At 40.0% G+C, this 24,399-nt stretch overlaps 1 protein-coding gene across 1 annotated transcript in view; it reads left to right on the plus strand.

Annotated features, from left to right (window-relative positions):
• LOC108882488 (transmembrane protein 26) overlaps window positions 1–12,974 on the plus strand; it is a 39,641-nt gene extending 26,667 nt beyond the window's left edge. The window contains 3 exon segments of the mRNA XM_051070979.1: window positions 12,364–12,381; window positions 12,493–12,589; window positions 12,940–12,974. Coding sequence (XP_050926936.1) covers window positions 12,364–12,381; window positions 12,493–12,589; window positions 12,940–12,974 — 150 coding nt within the window.
• The last annotated feature ends 11,425 nt before the right edge of the window (window positions 12,975–24,399 follow it).

Genomic DNA, 24,399 nt, shown 5'->3' on the forward strand with positions numbered 1-24,399 from the left:
TAAAATGCCGCCTGGAGTGATTAGTTAAATTACAGAGGAGCACAGTGAACATTTTATTCACCCCCTCCCCCTGTAATGTTAATCTGAATGGGGCCTTGGTCAGTCACTCTCTGTTTATAAATATTTCTAATTCATAGACTGTTTAATATGGAGTCAGTTATTTATGTCTGTTTGTCCCATCAGAGCTGGAATATTGTAATAACTCTCTGGTTAGATGACTCGACAAAGTCTCCCTAAAAAACTTACAGCTAAATGTTGCAGCAACACTCATCACAGGGCTAAGATTCAACTAATCACTCACTAAGGTTCCCCATAATGAGAACCTTGCAAGTTTATGATCAGGGTTTACAAGATGTCAAATTTCAAATGTCAAACCTCGGAATATGGTTGTGGCCAAAAAAACAAAACAAAAAACAAACAAACAAACAAAAAAAACAACAGTTTAAAGTTCTGAAAATAAACTCTTTATAGTTCTGTTAGGATAAAAACAAGTTGCTCTACCTCAAAAAGTAAAGTGCACTCCCACAACACTCACGATGGACAGTTTAAAATAAACAATCAAAATCCACGCAGCAGAACCAGAGAAATCATCTCTTTTATCAACTCGTCTCAATTCACACAAAAGCTCACAGTCTGAAGTGTCATGCTAGTAGCAGCTAACGTAGCCTGGAGTGAGGCTCCTCTGAGGCAGAGGAGGAGGAGCAGGCTACAGAGGTCTGGTAAGCGCACTTCTCTCTAACTCCAGTTGGTATTTGAACTTTTTTTTTTTCACTAGTTTTCAGTCGGCCTTGAGTGACCAAGACCTGTTTATGTGATGGAGTTTCTTTTAAGATATGAAAGAGTGGTACCACTGCACATCTCACAGAGTTTGGTCCTACGTTGGACTTTAAAAAAAAATCCACAGATACAGCTCTTACATGTTTGATAGCAAATCCACTTTACTCTGGACAAACATAATGTAAAAGGTGATTAATCTCCCCTCATGGTAGGTTTGTTTTACTTCAGAGTTAACATTCCTGTGTAACAATGACTTTCTATGACTCCTCATATTGTTTAAAACTCCACACCCCAGTGATCCTCCTCTCAACCTCTTTCATATTGTTTTGCAGCACGAGGAACAGATGTGGAGAAATTATGGAATGACTGTGATTGCTCTGAGGATGAACAAAACATAATGGTGCTGGGAGAAGTCAGCATTTCTGCAGCATATTGTGCCCTAGAGCGAAAGAAAGTGAGCACTACAGAAGACTGTACATTGTATCCATTATTTTTTATGACGCAAACACATTTAGAAGTATGTACTGAGTCATTCAACACTGAGAGGATTATGTTGTCCCTTGCTGCTGACGGCTGTGCAACAGTGAGCCCTGCAGCAATCAGTTCAGGATGCTTTAGTATCAGCCTCCTCAAAACTTAAGACATCCTGGACTTTTCTGCAGGTGTCACACAGGGTACACACATCAGACCTGTCTGAGCTAATGGTAATCCTTCAAGGATTTACAGTAGTTGCGTCACAGCAGCCATACACTTCTGGTGGCCTCAGGCTTTATCCAGCGTCTGAAATTGGAACAGGTCGTCTTTAATTGGCTGTTTGATCAAGCACTTAAAATGTCCTGTCTTTACATTTTTTTGAGAAGGACCTTTCTGTGACAGTGCGAATAACACTGTTTTCTTATCAGAGATAAAAGTAGAGGCAGTAATGATGAACCACAAAACCTCTCTAGTAACACCAGAGAGTGGCACAGCAAAATTAATCTGCATGTTTTTGCTGAATATTTGGCTCTAAAAAGTGACAGAGTACCCACTGGACCACTTGGTGAACCATCCGCTAACATGCTAACCAGCTGGGAACATTGTGATGGTAGCCAGTCAAAATATCTTGCTAACAGTTCACACTGATTATTCAAAAGACATATTTGTACCATGGATTCCTGTTGTCTACAGGACCATTGCTCTTCTGTGGAGCAGTTTACAACAGTGGAGGTTAAATAAATGTGTCTGGTGGAGCACAGCTAATAGGCTACAACAGCTTCCCTCATTTTTGACTCTCTGGCTTTGTGTTCCCTCAAAGGTCAATGCTGTCAAGATACCTTGAAGTCACTGCAATGGAACAAACAGTGACTCTGTTGAATTTTCCACAGAACTTTGCTGTTTTAAATCACTGTGCGACCATGTCTTTAGGGAGGTGGTTTGGGTCTACAGGTGGTGTACAGAACATCAGACTTTGACCTGGGAGACTGGTTTTGCTTCCTCCTAACAGCCAGTGCTGGTTTCTTTCAGCCACGACCAAATCTTCTCTTTGTCTTAATCAAGTTTTATTTGCCTAAAATTGCCCAAATCTTAATTATAGATGCACACACAAACACATCATCATTATTATTATTTTCATTTATTATTTATTAAGCTCTCAGCAGTATTAGTTAGCAAATTCAAGAGGGTATTTATGTCTTTGTAGTCCTGCGTGGTTTTACTGGAGTTGCTTCATCTTGGCAACAAACCTACGATGTGATTGCCAGGATGTATCCTTCCACTGCGACTTCAGCACTGAGCAAACGCTGTCACTGTGGAAACGCAAAAAGGGAATTTCATGCTAAAAAGACCACACTGTGGAAGATACCCACTTGATCTGTAACCGCTGAAGCCTCATATTAGCCTGGCTGAAGTTCAGAAGTACAGAACAAGGATTGTAGACTTTGTCCCCTATTTCTTACAGTGTGAAAATAAAAATGAAGATGTAACCTGCTATTGTTACATGCCTCATACTTCTGCCATGACAACAGAGGACACCAGGAAGAGAATAAAACAGACAGAATTCTGATGTCTCACAATATACTGAACATGGAAGAGCGCGCTCTCACTATCGTGAGAGTGTTCAATGATGCCTCTCTATCTTACAACCACAACAATAACTGAAGTCATAGCCTCTTAGCAGCTTTCTCTCACGTCTTGGATGTTGGACGATCCTAAAATGCACCACCAGGGAGAGAGTCATTCAAAATGGTGAAAGGTAGACAGTGTGACCTTGAAAGAATAATTCTGCTAATTCAATGAGGTAGATGACACATCTCTGACAGGTTTCAAGGGTCTGCAGGTTGATTTCATGATGTGAACTGATAAAATGAACTGAAACCAGTGGCAGCCTGTAGTCGGCAGTTTGACCATCGTAGTAGGAAAAGCACAACAATACCAGGACCCTGAAACTGATGCAGCTAAATGGAATCCAACCATCATTTTTTCTACTGTGACATGTCACATGTCGGTTTGGTGAGGGTTGAAACATGGTTGTGATTGGCCAGTAGCACACACACATGCAGAATGCTCTCACGTGCAAACTGAATATGCAGAGCTGGCAAAAAATTTTCTGACAGTCCAGTGATGAGATGGCCCACCGGGATTGGTCCTGGTGTGCCCGCCAGCCAGTCAGACTGTTCTATAAATTAAGGAGGACCTTTTAGTCACTGTTTTACTTTTTAACAAGGATACTCTTAATGAGCCAGGCACACTGGCCTGTTTTCATCAGCTGGTGCAAGTGTCTATAGCCCGATCAATCTTGATCAATTGAGGACTGTAACGGACAAATTCATCTCAGGTAATGAAGACACTTAACAACGTTTTTCTGACATTGAAGCGCCCCCAGAAGCGCTTGGAAAAATACTGCTTGTCTGGTAACTTATCTTATCACCTCTGCGTTAGATTTCCTTTATTAGTTTTCCAAGCCCAAACGAGGCTCATTAGCTGGCTCACTCTAATTAGAGGACATATATCAGAACACTCTAGGGTTTCTTACACTGCATGCTGGGAAAAATGAAATGCCATTAATCAATCTGGCCTCCTGTTTAATGTTCTGGACAGTGGAAACAAAACGAAATGCTGATTGAGTCAGTGATGCAGAGACGGAGTTTGTGCAATGCACAGAAAAAAAGTATCAGAACCAGTCAACCGTTGCAGACATGCATTTGTGGAAAAGTTCTCTGAGGTCTACTGAAGTCAGGCATATTTTAATTTGTTGCATCAACACTGGTATAAATGAGATATTTATACATTCAAGTTAATTAGCAAGCCAAATGCAGTTTAAATATTTCCTTATATTTACAACATTAGCCTCACAGAAAAATGTTTCAGGCAATTAAGGGGACATCCTTTATTTATATTGCTCTGTGTTTTAATTGCTCGAGAAGAGTTGGGAGAAGTCTCGGCCCATCATATGGAAGGAAGACAAATACAGTTGGCTGCAGGAACCTGGAGAGATTCCAGTTCAATAAAGAGAAGAGAAAGACCTCAGCAGTCTTAGACCATTGTGTGCTTTCAAATATATTGTGACAACTTCACATTTGGCTCAGAGCTGCTCTGTATACTGAGCTCAACATGTCACAATGACACTCCTTTAGTTTCACCCAGTGTTTGAGGCATGAATGAATTTTAACAGCTTTCATGTTATTTTCTAAAGTGATTCTATTACCCTTAGGGATATTTTGTGATTTTTAGTCTGTCGCAATAAAACTTATAATCCAGCTGGCTGAAACTGATCCTCATATGTTTTAATTAAAAGCCCAATTTCTTTGTAGATTTGTAGATAAATGTTTCTCACTGTTAAATTATTCATTTTGATATTTACATCAAGTGTTTACTTTATTCTACCATAGGGATTTGATGTGTCAGTTGTCAAATAGAAGTTTAAAAAGACTTTCTCATTCGGAAATGATTTTTTATTTTTTTTTAATCAACAGGAAATCTCTCCCACTTATCTTGGGAACTTTGTCATGACAGCAGGGTGTATTCATGAAAAATATCAATGTTCTTTTGTTGTTGTCTGGTATGGCTGCTACATGAGGAATCAGAAGAAGAAAGTACAGCACAGAGATTTAATTGGATTAATTAATCCTCCAATTACATTCATTCAAATATTTATATATTAGATTTTGGGCCAGAATTGTTTATCATGGACTAATTTACGAGTGTGATGGCTTGTTCCAGAAGTAAGATAGCATGGGGTTCATATGTGCCACTCCCTCCCTCCCACCATCGAATTGATTATTGGCCTGTCTCCCCAAAAAATGTTGCAAGTCATTGTTACAAAAATGTAATTTTCTGATCTGACGCTCCTATGATTAAGGTTTGGTAAGATTTAGGCATAGAAAGTACTGGGGTAAGACTGAAAGGAAAGATCGTGGTTTGGATTAATTACTAGCGTTAGTGGACCTTTATCGTCATGGTTACAGTAACGACCACTTGAGTTTAAGGATTGTTGTCATGGTTGAAAGAAACCAACACTCACAAGTTTTGTACATGTCAACATGTGTAAATGCTTATGTGTCTTATGAGTCTTCTCTACTTATACCACATTTAGTCACATGTACAAAGGTAAAACACACTGTCCCTGAATAGAAGACACATTTGCTGTTTCCTATTTTTGCTCTTGTTTCATTCACTCCCAGTAAATCTGCTCATCAATTATATTGTTTAGTCAAATCAATGAATGCTGGGAAATGAAAGGAAAATCAATGTAACAACACCTGTTAATACAATACCTCTGTGACCACAGTTTGACATTATACTAACGCTATAAAAACTAAATTTCACTCACTAATGTTCTGTTCCTTACTGCACATTTAAAACAATGAATGGAAATGTGCTGTGTGATATTCAGGTGACAAAAGCTGGCAGGCAGACCAACACAAACAGTCAGTTCACAGTAAACTATTGTTTCAGTTCAGTGGTTCCAACAGAGCGCTTTAAAGTGGATCAGGATACAATGAGTAAAAGGAGGGTGTTGTTAGCTTTGAATGACAGCTAAAAACACTCTGTGCACTGAACAACAATCCAGGGAAAAATATCAAGACGAATACTGGAATTTTCTCTTGACAACGAACAAACCACCCATAAAGGACACTGACAATGCTGCCTGTAAATCCCCTCTGAATCCTTCTCTATTTGATAAGTAAGGTTGATCACATGTTGCTCTATTGATCCAACACTGTCCTAAAGGCATGGCATGAAGAATCTGAGTCAGTCCATCCATCACCTCATCTGTTTTCATAGAAACACAGGAGCCCTCCTCTCAGAGTCCCTGGTCACTCGCTGTGGTAGGGAGAGAGGGGGAGACCTTTAAGCCTTCTTGCAACCTCTAATGCACTGAAGCTATTGAACAGGCGAGAGGGGCTGTATTGACTTTGATCTGAATTGAGCGACTTTCATGGTCAATTTTACACGGGCTGCGAGCTCTGCGCATCAATTCACCCCGAGCCTTCTGGCCGAGAGGAAATGAGATTCTTTTTTCACTTGAGGATCTACTGCAGTGTGAAGACCAGATACACGCTCTCTCGCTGTCACATGACATGATACTGTCCCCTCAGAGACAGCACACACACACTTACACAACATACACTTGACCTTGTATTCTGGTATTTCTGAAGATCCTCAGCTGAAATACAGACATACTGTTACCACTCTGTGTTTCCAACCCAACTTCTTTGTTCTTGCTTACACTGTTCCCTCTCTTCATTCACACTCTAGCTCGCTTGACCATGTTGAACCACGGAGGAGGGGCAAACTTTGAATGACGAGTTTATAAACAGCGTATTATACCTTTAATCAATCCAGCTGTCCACACAGGCTCTTGTTTTACTTGTGCTGCACATCTGCATATGCCACCTTAAGTGTATTTGTACATGTAAAGTGTATTTTCCTACACTACAGTGATTGAATACTGAGCTCTGGGCACTGACCTTAAGCCTGACTGTGCCTAAATACATCCATGCTGCTGCTCTGCTAACAGGCTGCGCCTACTGTGAAGGATGTGAACCCCAGTCTCTGGTGTCAAAGTCTCAAGCCTGACCTCCTCCTTACTGTACAGACCCCATACAACTGCTTCACCACAGGACCACAATGTGACTTTTATATAAAGCAGACAGTCCAGTTCATGTCCAGAAATTTTCAGTACAGTTCAAGTTCATCTACATCCTGCGCTAAAGGAAGTGAAACCATTAGTTACCTGAAAACTCTGTGGTGTCAGCACTTCTGCCATGATCTATCCCCAAGGTGTTGCATATGTCAAACTTAGCAGAAAGTTTCTATTTGCAATGGGTTGCATCTCCAAACAATGTTATCTTACAAATGTCTCATGGGTTGAAATCAACTTTGAAATCCAACATCAACACAGACTGTACCAGGTCTAATGCCTGATCGGCAGCCAGTGAACGATTTGTTGGGCCAGTCGATGAGTCATACAGCACATACTTAAAGGAAAGTGTATCTGTGTTTCTGGTGAGAAAACTCTGTTCAAACTGTGAAAATATCGGATTTAAACATTCGGTCCGACCCAGGTAAACATTTTATCATTCCAGCTGGACTGCATGGACAGACCTTTGAAGATGAGACCCCCGTTGATTTAAAAAAAAAAAAAATAAAACAGGTAAAAAAAGCCTTTAGATTTTTTTCCCCCTCAAGGTTGGAGGAGTCAGTGCTAACAAATCACAGAGTAAGGTATGAAGTGCTGAGGTTTCACATGGGGCAACCTGGAAGGTGGGAAATCAATTTAAAAACTTTCACTATGCTTTGGAAATTTATCCAGAAAGTCTTTGCTCAAACATCTACTGACATACCGCCAACAAAAATAGACCATAAGGCCGAGACGAGAGAGGGAGGCACAAGATTTATAGGAAAATATGACCGTATCTGTTGTATTTTCCTAATGGGGAGTAATGTGCTTCTCAACGATTTGGAAAATGGTCAGCAGTAATGGAGCATATTCACATTCTGTAGTTAACAGGCTAAAACATACAACAGTCTTTATGATGGCTGCCCAAGGATTTTTATAATTTTTACACAGCTATATCTCTGCAAAATGATACGTTCTCCATGTAATGATTCGCACCTTCTACACAGAGAACTTATTATTTTTACATAATTTAATTTTCTTTTGCTAAATAGGACCCAAACATCCTCCTGTAAAAGGATTCTTTCATTTTCTGTTCTGTATTTTTGGCCCTTAAAGAGAAAACAAAAAAAAAGTACAGGAACACCCACCTCCCCACCCACCCACACACACACACACAGACGCCCACAGGCATACACTACACACATGCCACTGACTATATATGGTTCCATTTAAAGGGGGCTGTGTCATCTTGCAGCTTTTTCAGGAGCCATGTGATGCTGAGTATCTCTCCCAGTGGTTCTCTTGCTAAAGAGCTTTGGCAACTGGGAGATGCAGCGGGGGTGAAGTGTAAGGACAAAATTAATTAAAAATGCAGGAGAACATCAGCAGACTCTTTTCTCAAAGCAGGCACTCTCACGCTCTCTTCTGGTATGTGTCATATAAAGTGCATTTTCAAATACATCACCGCTGTTCTCATTTGGCGTTACATGCCGACCATGCTCACTGTCGTCTGTTCAGTCTGATGGTGGAGCCTGGAGATGAGGACAAGGAGCATCTCCACAGCTTCAACACAGGTTTTTTTTTTTTTTGTAGGACTGCCAAAGAACTTTATGGTCGTCCCCTGGTGAGCTCTGAGCTCCAGTGTGGATTACTCAATCATCACCCAGAGGAAAAGGAAATTCAAAAGACATAACACTGCTTCTTTTAACATCAGTGTGAGCTTTTATCTATTTTCTTCTTAAACTTCTTAAATTGAGCTTCTGAGAAATAACCTCTCTCTTGACTCTCCTGACTCACGATTTAGCTTTTTTTCTCACTCTCATGATCCTTTCTGCAGCTCTAGAATACCAGCAAGATCCAAAAATAACCATATTGACTCACAAATGAATCTGCACAGAATCAGGTCTTTAAGACACAATGAAAAAAACAACAACACATTTTCCAAGTTCCTTGTGTCTCTGCAGTAATTGTTCTGTTATCTGTGGGTCAAAAACATGTCAAAATAATAATTTGAGAGTTTATATAACAAAATCCCACTCTTTTCTCCTTTAGTTTGTGGGCTGTAGTAGCTAGCTGATTTGTATATGTAATAATACGTCACATTATAGAAGCTACAGATCCTCAAACTGCAGTTTCACTGGGATATTTCATTTTTCAGTGTAAACCAGTTTGTTTTGGTCCACAACATTAGCAACAACTGCCTTCTTACACAAGAGGAACAGTAGCCTTCATTTCTAAGTCATGCTTGTATCCACACATGAATATAACTTCAGTATCACTCTGTCTTGGGCTTCACCAACTTCCAACAGAAATGGTCTGGCTCATTAGCAGTTAGCCATTGTTCTTCCCTCAGCAGCTAGTTACTAACTTGGCCTGCTGTTTGGGTGTAGCAGGTGGTGTCCACTGGGTTTATCAGAGCTCTCTGGCTGAACATTTTCCTGCAGCTGGCTGATGAGAGCAGTGAGCCTGAGCCAACACAGAAAATACTCTGTAAAAACCAAAACTATCAGCTAAAAGAAGCTAAAAAGTGTTCATGCAAGAAATACTGATAAGTGAATCATTACTGTGACACAGGAGGTAGAGTGGGTCATCCACCAGTCACATCGGCTCTTTTAGTTGTATCGCTCAAGAGAAAAGACCTTACCATAAAAATGTGAACATTTATCTTTTGCTTGCATATACTTAGCTCTGTGACCACCTGTATCTCTCAGAAACTTGCCCATACATTTTCTGATTTGACATTTTTATGGTTAAAGAGTAACCTGACAGTGGGCTGAAAAGCAACATTTGACAGGTGATCTGTTGCACTTGTCACCACAGCCACCACTGATGTTATGCTGTGGCCACAGTGCACCTCTATCTTCCTGTAGCAAGGAGAGAAGTTAAACCAATGGAGGTCAACAAAGAGATGATTTTCAGTGTGAAATTACTCTTTAAGGTTAGTTTAGGTTGTTAATGTTTGTAAAAATTTGTGGTTTGAGTAAAATATTCGAGTCCTACTTGTAACATCATCAGGCTAGTTCTGCCTTTGCCTCTGATTTACATGGCCAGAAGGGGCCCTTGTTACGTCATTGTAAACACAGATCATTTTAAGCATTGGAACAAATGACTGATATGCTTGTTTTCTTGCGAGGATTATCTCTGCAGATGGTGGTTTTTACTTTTTAAGTAGTTTCAGCATATTGACAGCAGCACTCAAATCATCCATCCAATGAATCCAACATCCAACCCTTATATTGTTAACAACTAGCAGCATGAAAATTTAACATCCTCTGAGATGGTGTGGGAAATGAAATCTTGATGGTGAAATAATAGACAGAGCAGAGCCTTCCTTTTCCTCTCACTGAAGCTTTGAATTCAATCACACCAAATTTGATTAACAACAAACCCTGTGTTGCCCTCTGAGATTAACTTTTGTTTAATATTTCATCAACACTGTCAAAAGATGGCGAGGGCAGTGCCACCCCTGGAGCGGGATCAATGAGCGCTGTGCCACTCGCTGAGGATTAAGCTTCCAGTTTGGTCATGCAGCATTGTTTGCTATGCTCTTTTTGCTGTCAATATCCAAAGACCAGCGGCCTGATATTGTCCACATAAGCATGCAAAAACAGAGTAAGAGCCTGGCTGTTACAGTACTCTAAATCTAATCCTGATGGATTTTTTTTTTTCTCCTTTTCTTGCGTATGTAAGCCTCACAGACCATAAAATCAGAGACTTCATTGCTAGGCAACTAGTCTCTGCACAGAGATGGGGAGGGTGTTCTGTGTTTACTGTCAGAGATCTGCTGCTAGTGGGAGTGCAGCCTCTCCAAAAGAGAAAAGATAAAAAAATAGATAAAACAGATACCAGTCGTTTGCACAAACTTAAAACAATTCCAAATAATTGCTGAGTCCCACAGGAACATGTATGACTTGTTCATATTAGAGGTCTGTCCTGGCTTTTATCGTTCAGTACCCGCTCCAAACATATTAAAGTCTTACGGCGAGAGACGCTCTGTGGATTACTGTGCTGTAAATTTACTGAGTACTGAGTACAGAGGGAGAGGGAGCTCTCAGGAGAATGGGAATGATGAGGTAATCATTCACCCTGATCTGAATTAATAAGGCCTCATTAGGCAGTCAGAGACACACTGCAGCGCTGAAAAGAACCACAGTGTGGATTCACCCCATCATCTCCTCCGGTCGGATTTGGCTTTTGCAGCCCGCCGGCGCACAATGTGTTCGTTAGAGAACTCCACGTCTCATTTGTACTTGTGCAGGAGCCTGATCTGAGATGCATGGGAATTGTACAGTACGTCGACAGCAGAACAACCGTGTGCTACATGCTTGTGCTTTGTCACAACATAATATTTGAGGCAACAGATCTTCTTTCAAGGGAGCTGAGGATGTGAGATCACTAGATGCAATTTGCCATGTTATTATTTCATCACATATTCCTCCATGTTTGAGTGCTTTACCTCGTGAGTAACTCCTCATTTTGAGTCTGCCGATGCGAGTGGTGTGTTCTGGGTCAGCGCGAGAAGGCCTGAAGCCCCCAAACGCCCAAAAGGCAACTTGTGACTACTCTCATTCCCTTCAAGTGTCAGCAGCCTTCCTGGGTTTGCACCCCTGTGAAGTGAGCCTAAATGTGCAGACAGACCCATAGAAAATCACTCAGGGAATTGATTAAATGGACAAAGACCTCACCACAATCTAGATTTCATTACCCCGAATAAACATGTTGCATCAGGGCCTGAGCTTTTGTCTCCCTGCCAATCTGTTTTGAAATTCAGTAGATTGTAGTGGCAGATCTCTGAGGAGTGGCAGAGAGAATTGTTTCATGGAGTGGAAGCCTGTGGTTTTGGTTTTATTCCCAGGGAGTACTTGGCCGAGCAGACTGAAGGGCACTTTGGTTCAGAAAGCACCCCACCTCGCCTCAGTCTAAGTGGATGTGACAGGTAGCTATGAAAAGAAGAAAAAAGAAAAAAAAAAAAGAAGAAGAAACGCAACAAAGACACAACAGTGAAATTACTGACATGAAAACCTCTGCCTATCTGTCCTCGCTTTCTCCCCCTCCTCTCCTCTTCCCCGGTACATGGTATTGCATTTGGAGCACAACCAACCAGAAAGACAAGTAATAGCAACAGTTCCAGTTTGATACATCTTGTTTATTTCCATTTATCTCAACCTTCAAAAAAATTGAAGTTGTGTCAAAGATCAGGTTGGAGAGGTGAGATGAAACTAGCTATTCCCTGAAACATACGTGATGGAAACAGATACCAGAGTATCAGTCGCTGCTTTTTCTGAGAGGTGTGACGAGCAAGCAGAAAGAAACTTTGGGGTAAATTATTGACGACTTTATTCATTAACCTACTTCTACTGTTTAGACAAAATTAGCCTCAACTAAGAATAAAGCAAGAAATTAGGGCCAGACACTTGGAGACAGGACTGAAATAAGCACATTGTATTAATATTTAAACTTTTCTGTTGCTCTGTTACCTGTGACAGGTGGTGGAAAGCAAACAGGTGAGTGAATGTCTACACACTGACAGGTAATATGATCCCAGTTACTGATATGATGCAACATCACAAGCTGCTTTTTTACAACATAAAGCATCAGTGTGTCTCGATGTGTAGGTTCTTAGTGGGGCAGATCTGCCGCTGCGAAAAGAAGACAGAAGTCCCAGAGGAGAGGTCATTTATAGGACAGAGCCACGCCGGCTGTCAGAGCAAGGTTTGCGTTGCTCAACACAGACAGAACAGATGAAAGCAGAGCCAGAGAGAGGCCAAAAGTGACTGTCTTTAAGATCCAGCGACGACTGTTGGTAAGCTGTCAAAACAGAGACTACACAGCATCAGTGGACAGCTGCAGACAGAGAGAGGAGAGCTGGATGTATGACCACTTTGAATCAATATAGATTATTGTAATCATGTTTTCCTGGAATGAAGATATTACTGTTGCAATGTAAGTAATCACATATTGATCCAAAAGATAGCATGTTACATTCAGCCTTCAGCCTTTTTAACCTCTTCTTCGGTGCAGTATCTGATGACTGATTTAATTTTGTGTCATCTTGCCTTCAGGTCACATGTTGGAAATAGGAGCAGATTACACATGAATGGAGCAGCAAAGAGCTAAATATGATCTATTGTTCATTTATCTTTCATGTTTATTTAAAAAAAAAAAAGCCTTAGAGGAGCTGAGAAGATTTATGCCACTGCCCATGAAATATAAGACTACAGCCAGCATCCAGTTAGCTTAGCTTAGCACAAAGGCTGGAAACAGAGGGCTGACACTGGCCTGGCTGTGACAAATGTTAACAAAATCTGTCTAAAAGCAACTCACTAATCAACACATTATATCTTGTGTAGTTGTACAAGAAAAGTGTAAAAATAATAGTTCTCTGTTTTATGGATAGTTGGGGTTGGGAGTCGACTGTAACAACTCCTCAGAGCCAAGACATATTTCACACATATTCACACATAAATTAATGTTTTTACACTTCATTGTTCTGCACAGATTAAACAAACAAGATATTATCTGTTCATTTGTGAGTTTTAGAGGTGCTTCCAGGTGCAGTTCGTCACCTCTGGACAGAGCCAGGGTATTCGTTTCCCTCTCTTTCCAGTCCTCACACTAAGATAAACATATTTGAATCACACAAAAGAAAGACTCATGTCTGTAATTATTTAAACCGAAAGATTTGAGGAAGCTGTTTCCAAAGTCAAACATGATCACAGATGCAAACAAAATCCTTCATGTCTGAGCTAATCACACAGACTTTAATTAGCATATTAGAATTTCTGATGAAACTGGAGCAGAGAACAAGCCTGCTAAATAAACTCAGACTGTCTTCCTGGTGTCTTCTGCCTACAACTAATACTGGACTCACTGGGAGCTGTGGATGTGAACCTACTCTGCTGCTCCGCGTTACCTGTGCTAGATGCACAGCTATTTGAAACATTAGGATTTTTCTGGGATTTTAACTTCTCTCTCTGAGCTTTCAGCCGCTCTTTTCCATTTTTTAAACTTTATTATTCATGTAAAGCGTGTCAGGAACAGTCCACTGCTGGCTGCCTCAGTGTTTAAATGATTTATTTATTTATCCTTTATTTAACCAGGAAGGTCCTACTGCGATACAATATCTCATCTGCCAGGGAGTGCTGGATCATGATAAAGATACCGACACAAAAACAGTAAGCATGCAGCCGGAGCTGTGGGACCGAACCGAACGCTGTTAGCTGGGGAGGCCACACAGAACCGCAGTGGGCTGTGCAGACTGCTTGACTGTGCTGATCACCACCACACAGCCACATCTCTCTCTCTCTCTCTGACGTTTAATTGTTTTCACATTGAGCCCCCAGCCAAAATTTTTTAGTAGCCCACCAGGAAAAGTCCTGGTTTTTTCCCGATGGCCACTCCACCATTGGATGAGTGAGTGATCTGTGTTGGACCAGTTTGTAAGAGACATTTGTCCCACGTTAATCTCCAGTTGTCACCAATAGCAGAGACTCCAGTCTGCAGTGTACAGACTCTCAGTAATCCAGGTCACTGCATTTCAAAGCAACTGGACTTGCTTGAAGAAGTCATACCTCTCATCTGAAAAGCCTCTTCAGTTCTAACTGACTGGTCCCAATTATTTAACTGACTGGTCCCAGTACTGTTCTTGTGGGTTCGTTAACACATTGAGAGGTCACATGTGAGCCATTGCTGACTGAGTCATTAGGGTCACATGAGGTGTGAAGCCCACCTCTTCAGACTGCGTTGTGAACGGCTGTGGTGCTGTGGACCACCTCCTCTGTTTAGTGAAGTCATTCCAGTTTGATGTAGATGGCTTCTCTCACTCCTCCTTCAAACCTTTGGTCTCCTTTGGACTAATGAGTCCTGACCTGAGGAGTCAGCTCTCCTGTATTGTGCCATGCACTTGTGAAGCAGTTGTTTTTTTCCCCCAGTGTAAAAGTCTGTGCATTCCTTGCTGCATACTCTTGTTATTATTCACTTAACTGATAAAATCCTGATTATATCGAGTAATTACCATATGAAACATCAGGTTGCAGGTTTCCATGCTCATGCTCGATGTGTGGACACTTTCTATTTCTCTCTGTCTTCCTTCCTCTCTCCTGTACTTTCCCTTTTTCCCCCACTTCTTTCTCTTGTTTTGGGAGTGGGTTGCCCAGTTGACAACAGCAGGCCGGTGTCTAACCCTAGTCTGGTCTTTAGATAGACTGCTGATGAGGATCCAACCTGCATCATTGTGACTGAGTTTCTATTATTTGACTTCAAAACAAAATGCAAAATGAGCAGCACCTGGTCAGGTGAAGCTTGAGTCATTGGCAATGATGAACATTTCTTCAAACCCACTCACAGAGGAACCATCTTTACTGCTCCTTAAATATCCACAGTTAAGTATGCATGATGCTCCGGCAGCCATGGTGTTCAGCATTAATGCTGAAAGGTCACAGAAAGTCAAGGCATGTGGATGTGCATCGATATAGAGCCATTAGTCAGGCCCCTCTAGAGAATTCTCACCTAAATATAAAGCAGCCTATGTGACAAGCGACCTCAACAGCATGAACTCCCCCTTCAAAGCTGATGTGTCTCTTGTGATACACAACGCCCACAGCTTCTCAGCAGAATGGAGGGAAGCAGCAGGCCCTATTGGCTCCTGCAATTTGCCCTAATGGTTTTACATACCTCATTCAGTGAAACAGTCACTTTGATTTACCTGAGCGGAGCAGGCTGCTGGGAGGACATTGAGATTCCAGCGGATGGGTGCCGTGTACAACAGCGATAAATAATCCAGAGGGTGTGTTTAACAGATAAATGGCTTTTTGCTTGAGTGCTGTCCCTTCTGTGTAGACTGCGAGGGACTGGAGGGGCTGCCGTCCCACTCTGTACACTGTTTATTCTCACCGCCTGCAGCTTTAATGCTCAGCTGCTTTGCTTTCTTATTCCACTCCTGAGACCATTCAAGTACATACCAAGAAAAGTCTGACCTACCAACACAGCACACAGTCAATAAAAGTTTCTACACTCGCTGTTCTGAACACTTGGTCTTAAACAGCAGTTTCACAGCATTTTGACAAAATTTGTTTTCACCAATTTATGCTTCTCCCCTGGGTTGTCTTCTTAATTTCACACCAGGCAAGAAATGACATAAATTAATGTTCTTAATGTTCTTCTTTTTGATAGCTTTTTTAGCTGCACCTCATGAGTACAAAAAACAGAAGTCTACTGAATCTCATTAGTTATGTCTTCACACTCAGAAATTGCACTTCTTGGTGATTGTATGTATTATATGAGCTCATAAATCATTAATTCTTACAGGTAGTTGTCAATCTGCTTCTCATTTGCTTGTCAGTTTCCCCCCATAATAATCCCTTCTGGTAATACAGATGTACACAAATGCAACACACAAAAAGTAAACGATGGGACAATATAAGCCTGTTGGTTGATCAACGTAACACTTAACATAAACACTATGTGCTGTACTTACTACATTTTTCACTCATACTACTGTTGTTGCTAACATGTTGACAATGACATGTTTTTGTTTTGCAGGTACAGTGTTTACTACATTCTCCATCTTCGGTTTGAGTGTTAGCATGCTAACATTCTCATTAAACACAAAGTTGATGGGAATTTCATTAGTTCTGTTGGTATTTGGTCATGAAGTAAACAACTGGATATGAAAAGTCAAATCACTAAAGTCATTACAGTTCATCCTGACTGGAACATGTATGCATGTACAAAACCTCATGGTAATCTATCCAATCAATGGACCAAACAGGTGACAGACATTGCCATCCCTAGAGCCACATAGCTAACAAGGCCAAAAATAAACCTGTCAGTGCTCTCAGGTGGTCAAACGATGTAACTGTGACACTGTTTCTGAATGAGCTCATACAAACTGCAGTAAAGAAATGTAGTTTTGTGCAACTTATTGGCTGCCACGTACACACTCTGCTAAAGTCATTGGGCTCTGGTCCAAAGTTGGAATGAAAGTTACAATTTAGTTCACTGATGACACCCTACTATGGAGAGATGGGAAGTGAAGTCTTTAAGACATTATGCATGCACTGTAAAACATTCAGCTAAAAGACATGGGAGTAGAGCTGGAGCTACCACTAAGGGCACCAGAGACATGTCATTTGTATTATTTATGGGGATAAAACATTTTTGTATATGGTAGTTTACAATTAATAGTTGCATAACAACATTACATGCATAGACAAAAAGCTGATGATGTTTGAGTTAGCCTGTACTGACATATACTTTTGATTTTTGTTCACTTGCATACCTCTGCTTCCTTTTGTACTGCCAATGACTAAAGAGTGTAGGTACAGTATGCACATAGTTATTTTAAGTGTGGGCTTGGATCCAAAGTTTCTTTTCCCAAACAAGTATGGAGAAAAGGCCAAAATGTGTTGCTGCTCTCCTCCTATCTGAGGTGCAATATGTGGTTCAGTTCCACTGGACAGCTGCCGAGTAGCAGCTTAGACATTTGCTCTGCTTCAAAATCCTGTGTCACTAAATAGTCTCACAGTATAGTGCTGAGGTGCAGACAGCAGATAGGGCCAGTCAGTCAGGTGGTGTGTGATGGACAACTCGTTTCAAGATGGTTTTTATTGGGGAAAAATTTCCAGTACACAATTTGGTGACATGGTGACTAAGGATTTGTTTTCAAAGGGGGATATAGTCTTTTCACTTAGTGAGCTGTGTTTTGATTGCACAACCCCAACGACCAATGCAAAAGCACACTGCGCCACAAATCTGCAGCCACAGACAGATGGTGTGGTTTTTTAAACAGTCAATTATTACAATAATAATCTAGACTAGTAATTTAAAAAAAAGTCAGAAATGGTCATCTTCAATCAACATCTTAGACTGTGACTGTGAGTATTTGTACCATAATGCATTTCAAGAATAAAACAATTGTTTGAAAATGGGATAAGAGGCTGTGATGCAGAGGATTAATGTGCTTGGGTAATCCAACGTCTCCCACATAAATGGATAGAATACGGAGTTATAGCTGAGCAGCGTAAAGTGTGTATAGGTGTGTGTGGTAATTCTGTAGCAGCCTGGTTTCATTTGCATGTAATTCAATCAAAGTAAAGACTGTGGACTGCTGTGTATAATAGCACTGTGCTGCAGCATATCAACATATCTGCCCTGCTGCCTTCAGATGGCTGTAAGGGTTTTTATTCAGTACAAAGTGGCTACAGACAGGTTCTATAAGATTCACTCATATTAATTCCTAGATAAATACAGACTGATATACAGACGTTCTTACTTTATCTATATTGATATATTGAGCATTATTTTTGTTGCTGTTGAAATGAAACTGTTTATTTACATTTTAAATGTGCCTTATTCAGGCCTTATTCAGGCACATTTGCTCCTAGTGCCAGAAAAAAATGGGCCTCATGCAAGAACATTATCATATTATTATCCTCTTAATTTTTGCCTGTTAGGCTTTCACATGTGAATATATGTGACAGGGTCATCTGGGGCAAGTGGGGCACCTGCTGGCAGCAAAAAAACCGAAATAAAATAAAATAAAAAAACCTGTGGTTTTTAGTGGCACAGAGTAATTTCCATATTAATGTAATGTAATTTCCATATTAATGTAATTCTGGATTAATTCATGACATAAAAATATTTGGCTACTAGAATTTTTATACAATTTAAGGGTTGGCTGAATAGAAAAATATATATTTTTTAATGAGAGGCTGTTAAGTGGGGTTATGTCAAGCACCCGGGAAAACAATACACATGCCCAAATTATTTTAAATCAATCTCCTGATAAAAATACTTTAAATAGGATTTAATGTGGAGTGATTTGCAAGATAGCAGAAGAGTGAACAGTATATTTCAATATGTGGCACTCACTAATAGAGTTGATCTGCTTTTCTGGTCCAAATATTCATAGTTAAATGCAATCAGAAGGCTGTCTAAGCTATCAGCTTATTCTGCCTGCCTTGAAGTTTCTCTGAGTTTCTATTAATGATGTTCAGTGAACCTGCATATTAAAAATCTCCCAGTCATTAATTACTATGCGAGGGGGATCAATCCAAACTACAGTCACAGTTTAATGAGTGACTGTTGATTGGCCTTGTAAAACAAATTTATTTTGGAATGGCCTCAACAGCCACTTATTGATGAGAACTGGTTGTTTGCATACAGGAGTGCCCAACCTTGTTAAGTGCTCTGGAGAGATGTGAGGGGGAAGGAGGATAACAGTGTTTCACTCACTGAAACCACTCATTCATCTGTACATTTAGCATGCAACCATCCACCTGTTAACATCACAGTCTCAGTCTCAGAACAACAAAATTTATAGTCTTAAGAACTGCAGTTACAAAATCACTGTTACAGTGAAAGGCTCCAGATTGACCAAATTGAGCTCTGATGTTTCTGTGGATGTCAGGGGTCAATTTGATATTACATCAGCCATCTTCTCCCTTCTAGTAACCGACTTCTATTAGTTTTCCACAGAGTCCACAGAAGTAGATTCAGAGTTAACAGATAGAACTAGTCCAATTTATTACCCATATTTGATACTTTTTCCAATTGCCTCAAACTGTTCCATTTATTTTGGTGAGAATCCACTTCCTTCCTGTTCAGTCAGTAATGAGAGACGTCTTGCAGCTCTGCTCCAATGAGTGTGAATAGGAAAAGGTAGAAAAAGGTGACTGTAAGTACATCGCTGGATAATTCTAGGGAGGATAATGGGTCTATTTTCTCAGTGGGAGCAGTAATCTCTATAGAATAAACCTTATTTGCTGTGAAAACAACAACCAAGAAAACAAAAAGTTCAATAAAGCGACACAGCTCAGTCATTGTCAGTGATGCAATTTCAGGTTGCACATTGCAAACATCATAAGATAACACCATTGTGTAATGTCTGGCAGGGGTTTCTCATGTTTGATTGCCTATTCTGTTTCATTTTTGCAGCAGTTATCAGCTGAGATGAACACAATTTCTCAGGTTTGCCCACTAATCTTTCTCAGCTGTATTGGAACTATCTTGTACTTGAAGGAAAACACTCGATGAAGCCTTGCGATGAGACCGAACATGGTGATGGAGAAGGCATGTTCCTCTCCAGAGCAGCTTTATTAATATGTAAAGCTCATGTAAATGCAGGATCTGTCACTTGTCACTTGAGGGGGAGCAAGAGCACCAGCAGAGTGGCTTTTTGCATCTGCCGGAGCTCCTTCCGCTCTGTTAGGGCTTTAGTTGGAGGAAGTGAGACAGACAGACTTTTTCTTTCTGTTATCAGCTGGCAGTGATATTATTTATTCCCCTCATTTAATTCCCACCCACCCACACGCTGTGAAAAGGATAAGACCCACGCATATCAAACACAAATGGGTACATACCAACCTTAAGCCAAAATCAAACAATTTGTGGTGAAATTGTGGAGACCCGTAATTAATTTGACAGCAAATTGTTTTCTAATGTGTGCTAAGGTACTGAAGTTTCCTTCGTTTGATGCAGCAGATGAACACGCACATCTTCAAGCCTCCAGCTGCAGATTAGGATTTAGCAAAGCTCTGCTGGTGAAACCTAAGCACCTATTGTCGGGATCAGTGACACTTAGAACATCAATTGTTTTCCAGCTTTGTTACCCAAACAACACCTGGCATTATATAATACTCAGCTGGAGGGATATTACACAAAGTCACAAAGGTGTGGAGTAGCTTTTTTGCATTATGAGTGGAGGGTCGGGTTGATGATGTCCCTCAACTTTATCTGAGGTGGAGCATCAAAATTTAGTCAACGCATTCAAATAATTATAGTAATCCTAAAATATCTCTTGTTAGAATGGGTGGCTGTAAAATAAACCTCTGTGGGATGAAGTATTGATTGGAGGAAAGAAAAGGGCACATACAATGATAACAAATAGAAAATCTATTTTTATAAAGACTTACTAACACTGAGACTGAATGGACACAAAGAAGTTTTAAAATCAATGGTTTGAGCATTGTTGTAAACAGTGTTGGTCAAGTTACTTGAAAATGTTGTATCATCACTTATGACTCATTTAAATTTTTTTACTTTGTTAATTACTAATCATCAGAAGTAATAAGGTTATGTGGTGCCTCCCAACCACTCCAGCAACGACACAGGTGGTCACATGTTCGTACAGATAAACAGATTATATTATCTATAATATATATTATAGATCAGATTATTTTAGTTAGCCACTGTTACTGTAAAATTATAACCAAACTATTAACTGTTACAGCTGTAGACAATTTTCTGGTTCAGCTTTGACCCAACATACTTGTCATACATCAAAAGTCGTACAGTAACAAATCTGGTAAATCTACTTCTTTATTTACAGCCTGTATAAATGTATGGCTGCTCTTGACTTGACCAATTGGGCCTATTTTTTTTTTCAAACCTATTTTTAGCTAGCCTGCAGTTTAGAGGTACTGTATTCAATCATTTTTAACTACTGTAGTGACTGTACACCGTACTCAAGAAGTCCTGTCCTCACAGTGAAGCAGCAAGGTTCACACACACTTTCAAAGAAACAAATGAACAAAACCCAGGTGATTCCTGAATGTAAGCTTACCAGTTGTGAGCTAGCCAACCAGCAAAGAACATTTAAAATTTAAATAAGACATCTTTGGAGTTAGTGAGAGTTATTCATTCAGTTTTCAGGTTCAGTCAGTTGTGGGTTAACTGGCTCAGCTTGAAGATTCCTGGTAGAGATTTGTTAGAGTATATGTTCTGAACTAGTGGTAAGCTAACCCATCTGGGACCAGTCTCACACAATTAATTACTGTAAACCACAATTGTTACTGACCAACACTTGCAATGACAAGGGCAACAATTTAATCCTGTCCAGCCTCTGGACTAACCCTGAGACAGCCAATACTTTACCAAACACCTACACAGAAACAACATGACATGGTTAAGACTGTTGGACTTATCCCTAGGAGGATGTACATTAATTAAAGCGAGCACTGTTGGAGTAGTAGGCTGACTTATGTTTAGATTTCCTCCAACTGTGGTGTCAGACTTATGGGCGAGTCACAAGGCTGTTTCCTTCCTTTCACAGTCATAGTTGAGCTGCTATAGGCATTATATATTTTACTTCACCCCAAGAGGTTTCAAATTTGAATACACCCACAGTTTTCTATGTCCACTGCACATGATAATTGAGTTTGTGTATGTATGTATGTATGTGTGTGTGTGTGTGTGTGTGTGTGTGTGTGTGTTTTTTTTTTTTTTTCTCGAACAAAAGAATTTCCTGCACAAAATCAGACTGATTGACACAACTGGAGTTAAGCCTGGTGTTGAAAGTTTTCAAATATATCATTTTTATTACATTCAGAAACACTGATTACAAACCCCTGAGTAATATCTGAGAATGGTCTTAAAACTTGACAGTGAATCACTTAGTGATTTGAAAGACTTTAGAAGGTAAAATGAAAATCGGCCTCTGGAGAAGTTTTTATACCATTAGAAGTTGCACAGAATCATGGTTGAACGCCTGCACTCTTTCATAATGTCAAAGTTTCTTTCTTGTGAAGGGGTTTGCAGAGTCATTCTCTGATCTTAATGCTATAATGGTCACAGTGAGAAATGGATGGTTAAATACAGATTATAGAGGTAGTGTGATAAATCCTGGGCCTCAATTCAGCAGGGAAACTTTCACCTCTATGTAACCTGCACCTAAGTGGGGAACATTGATTTGCTATAAAAGGGATCACACACTCTCTTTAGTTCATTTTTTCTCGCAGACTGGACAGCAACATATGTAAGAAAAAAAAATTCAGGCTGACCCAATGTGTTCACAGATGTTTGACAGTCAGTATGCTCTTCATCTCTAGAGAGAATGAAACAGAGTTCTTGGGTAGGTGCCTTTAGTTCTTTTTGTTCAGCCAGTGGCAGGTACTATGGATGAGGATGTCAGTCTATCTATCTATTTGTCCAGTAATTATACTCACATCCTGATATCTGCTGTTCAGCTTCAAAATGTTGTATGGATATTCAAGACCACTACAGAATGATTCTCAATCACTCTAATGTCCTACTGACCTTTCGTTTTGCACTTCTATCCAACTAAACGTTTCTCTAAACCAACACTCTGGTCTATGACAGGTATCTTGAAAACTTAGGTGCCAGCAGAATTTACTGTGGATATTCATGTTCCACAGAAGATGAACCCTAGGTTTGCCATTACCCTCTGGCATTTTTGCATCACACCCAGGTAAAAATATATAATAGAAAATAATCAATAACCACAATCTAAATTATAAATTGGCGTGAAAAATGTATTATACATTTTTTCTAATTGCCCCATCATTACAAAACCTCAACTATACAGGAAATATTACAGTTCCACATTAGACGAGAGAAAAGACTGAGTATGAATTCAGATTTAATGACTCCATGGTGTTTTGTCTCAGGCCATCTGGAGGTCCAACTTAGACTTGATAAGGTTCTAAAAACAGCCAAACTGATATTGTGTTTTTTCAGTGCACATTGCTGCAGCATGGGGTATAATGAACAGACTAGCAGGGCATCAGATTTTACAGACTGTCCACACAGATGTGTTTCATCATGTTTCTAGGTCGTCTAATTTAACAGATACTTTTCCATCTGAGCCAACACTGTCTGCATCAGCCATGTAACAATTTGTACTTTCCACAGAAGCACAAATCATTTTATACATTATGCCTTTTTTGATAGACATTACTAACTCCCAAACAACTAATGACTTTTTAATCTCCTGACTGTTCTTGTGAAGCCACCATGACGTTGGTATTTGTAAAATGTCTTGACAATCATTATATGGATTTCCATGAACACCATCATCAGAGCAATTTAATTTTAATTCGACCAAATATTTGCAAAATGAATGACATTCCCATCAGCCTCAGGTGCACTTTGTATTTAGTCATAAATTGGTAACACGCTAAACTATGATGGAGAACATGGTAAAAATCTTACCTGCTAAACCTCAGCATGTTAGTACTGTCATTGTGAGCATGTTAACGTGTTGATATTAGCATTTAGTGCGAAGCACTGCTGTGCCTACACGTGGCTGTAAGCATATGCACTGGGTTATTTGAATTTTGGTGATCTCAGCTTCCAGAAATCAAGAGAGGTTCCATAAGTAAACTATGCACTTCTCAGGCCTCATGTCTTCTCCTTATTGGCTGATGTAGTGGAAGTGGTGATAAGACTGACTCTAAGCACTTCTGAAGTCTGTTTTTGGATTTCTCACTGAAGTTTCAATTCATGGCTTCTTCAGAGCCAAGAAAAATCCCCTCCAGTTACCATATCTGATACCAACATAATAATAATGAGAGAATATCTACAACATCTAAATTGGGAGAAAAGGACCCTCTCAGTTTCATTTCACTTCTGCTGCAGCCTTAGGGGCTTCCATTATAAAATTGGCATCAGTGGAAGAAATGAATATCCAACACAAAAATCACAAAAGTGTTTTGTCAATATTCAGAGTGAAAATATGAAAAGTTTAGCATTCTCTCAAACAGAGCTATTTGAATATTTAACCG

The sequence above is a fragment of the Lates calcarifer genome, linkage group LG6 (genome assembly GCF_001640805.2).
Source record: "Lates calcarifer isolate ASB-BC8 linkage group LG6, TLL_Latcal_v3, whole genome shotgun sequence".
Lineage (NCBI taxonomy): Eukaryota > Metazoa > Chordata > Actinopteri > Centropomidae > Lates > Lates calcarifer.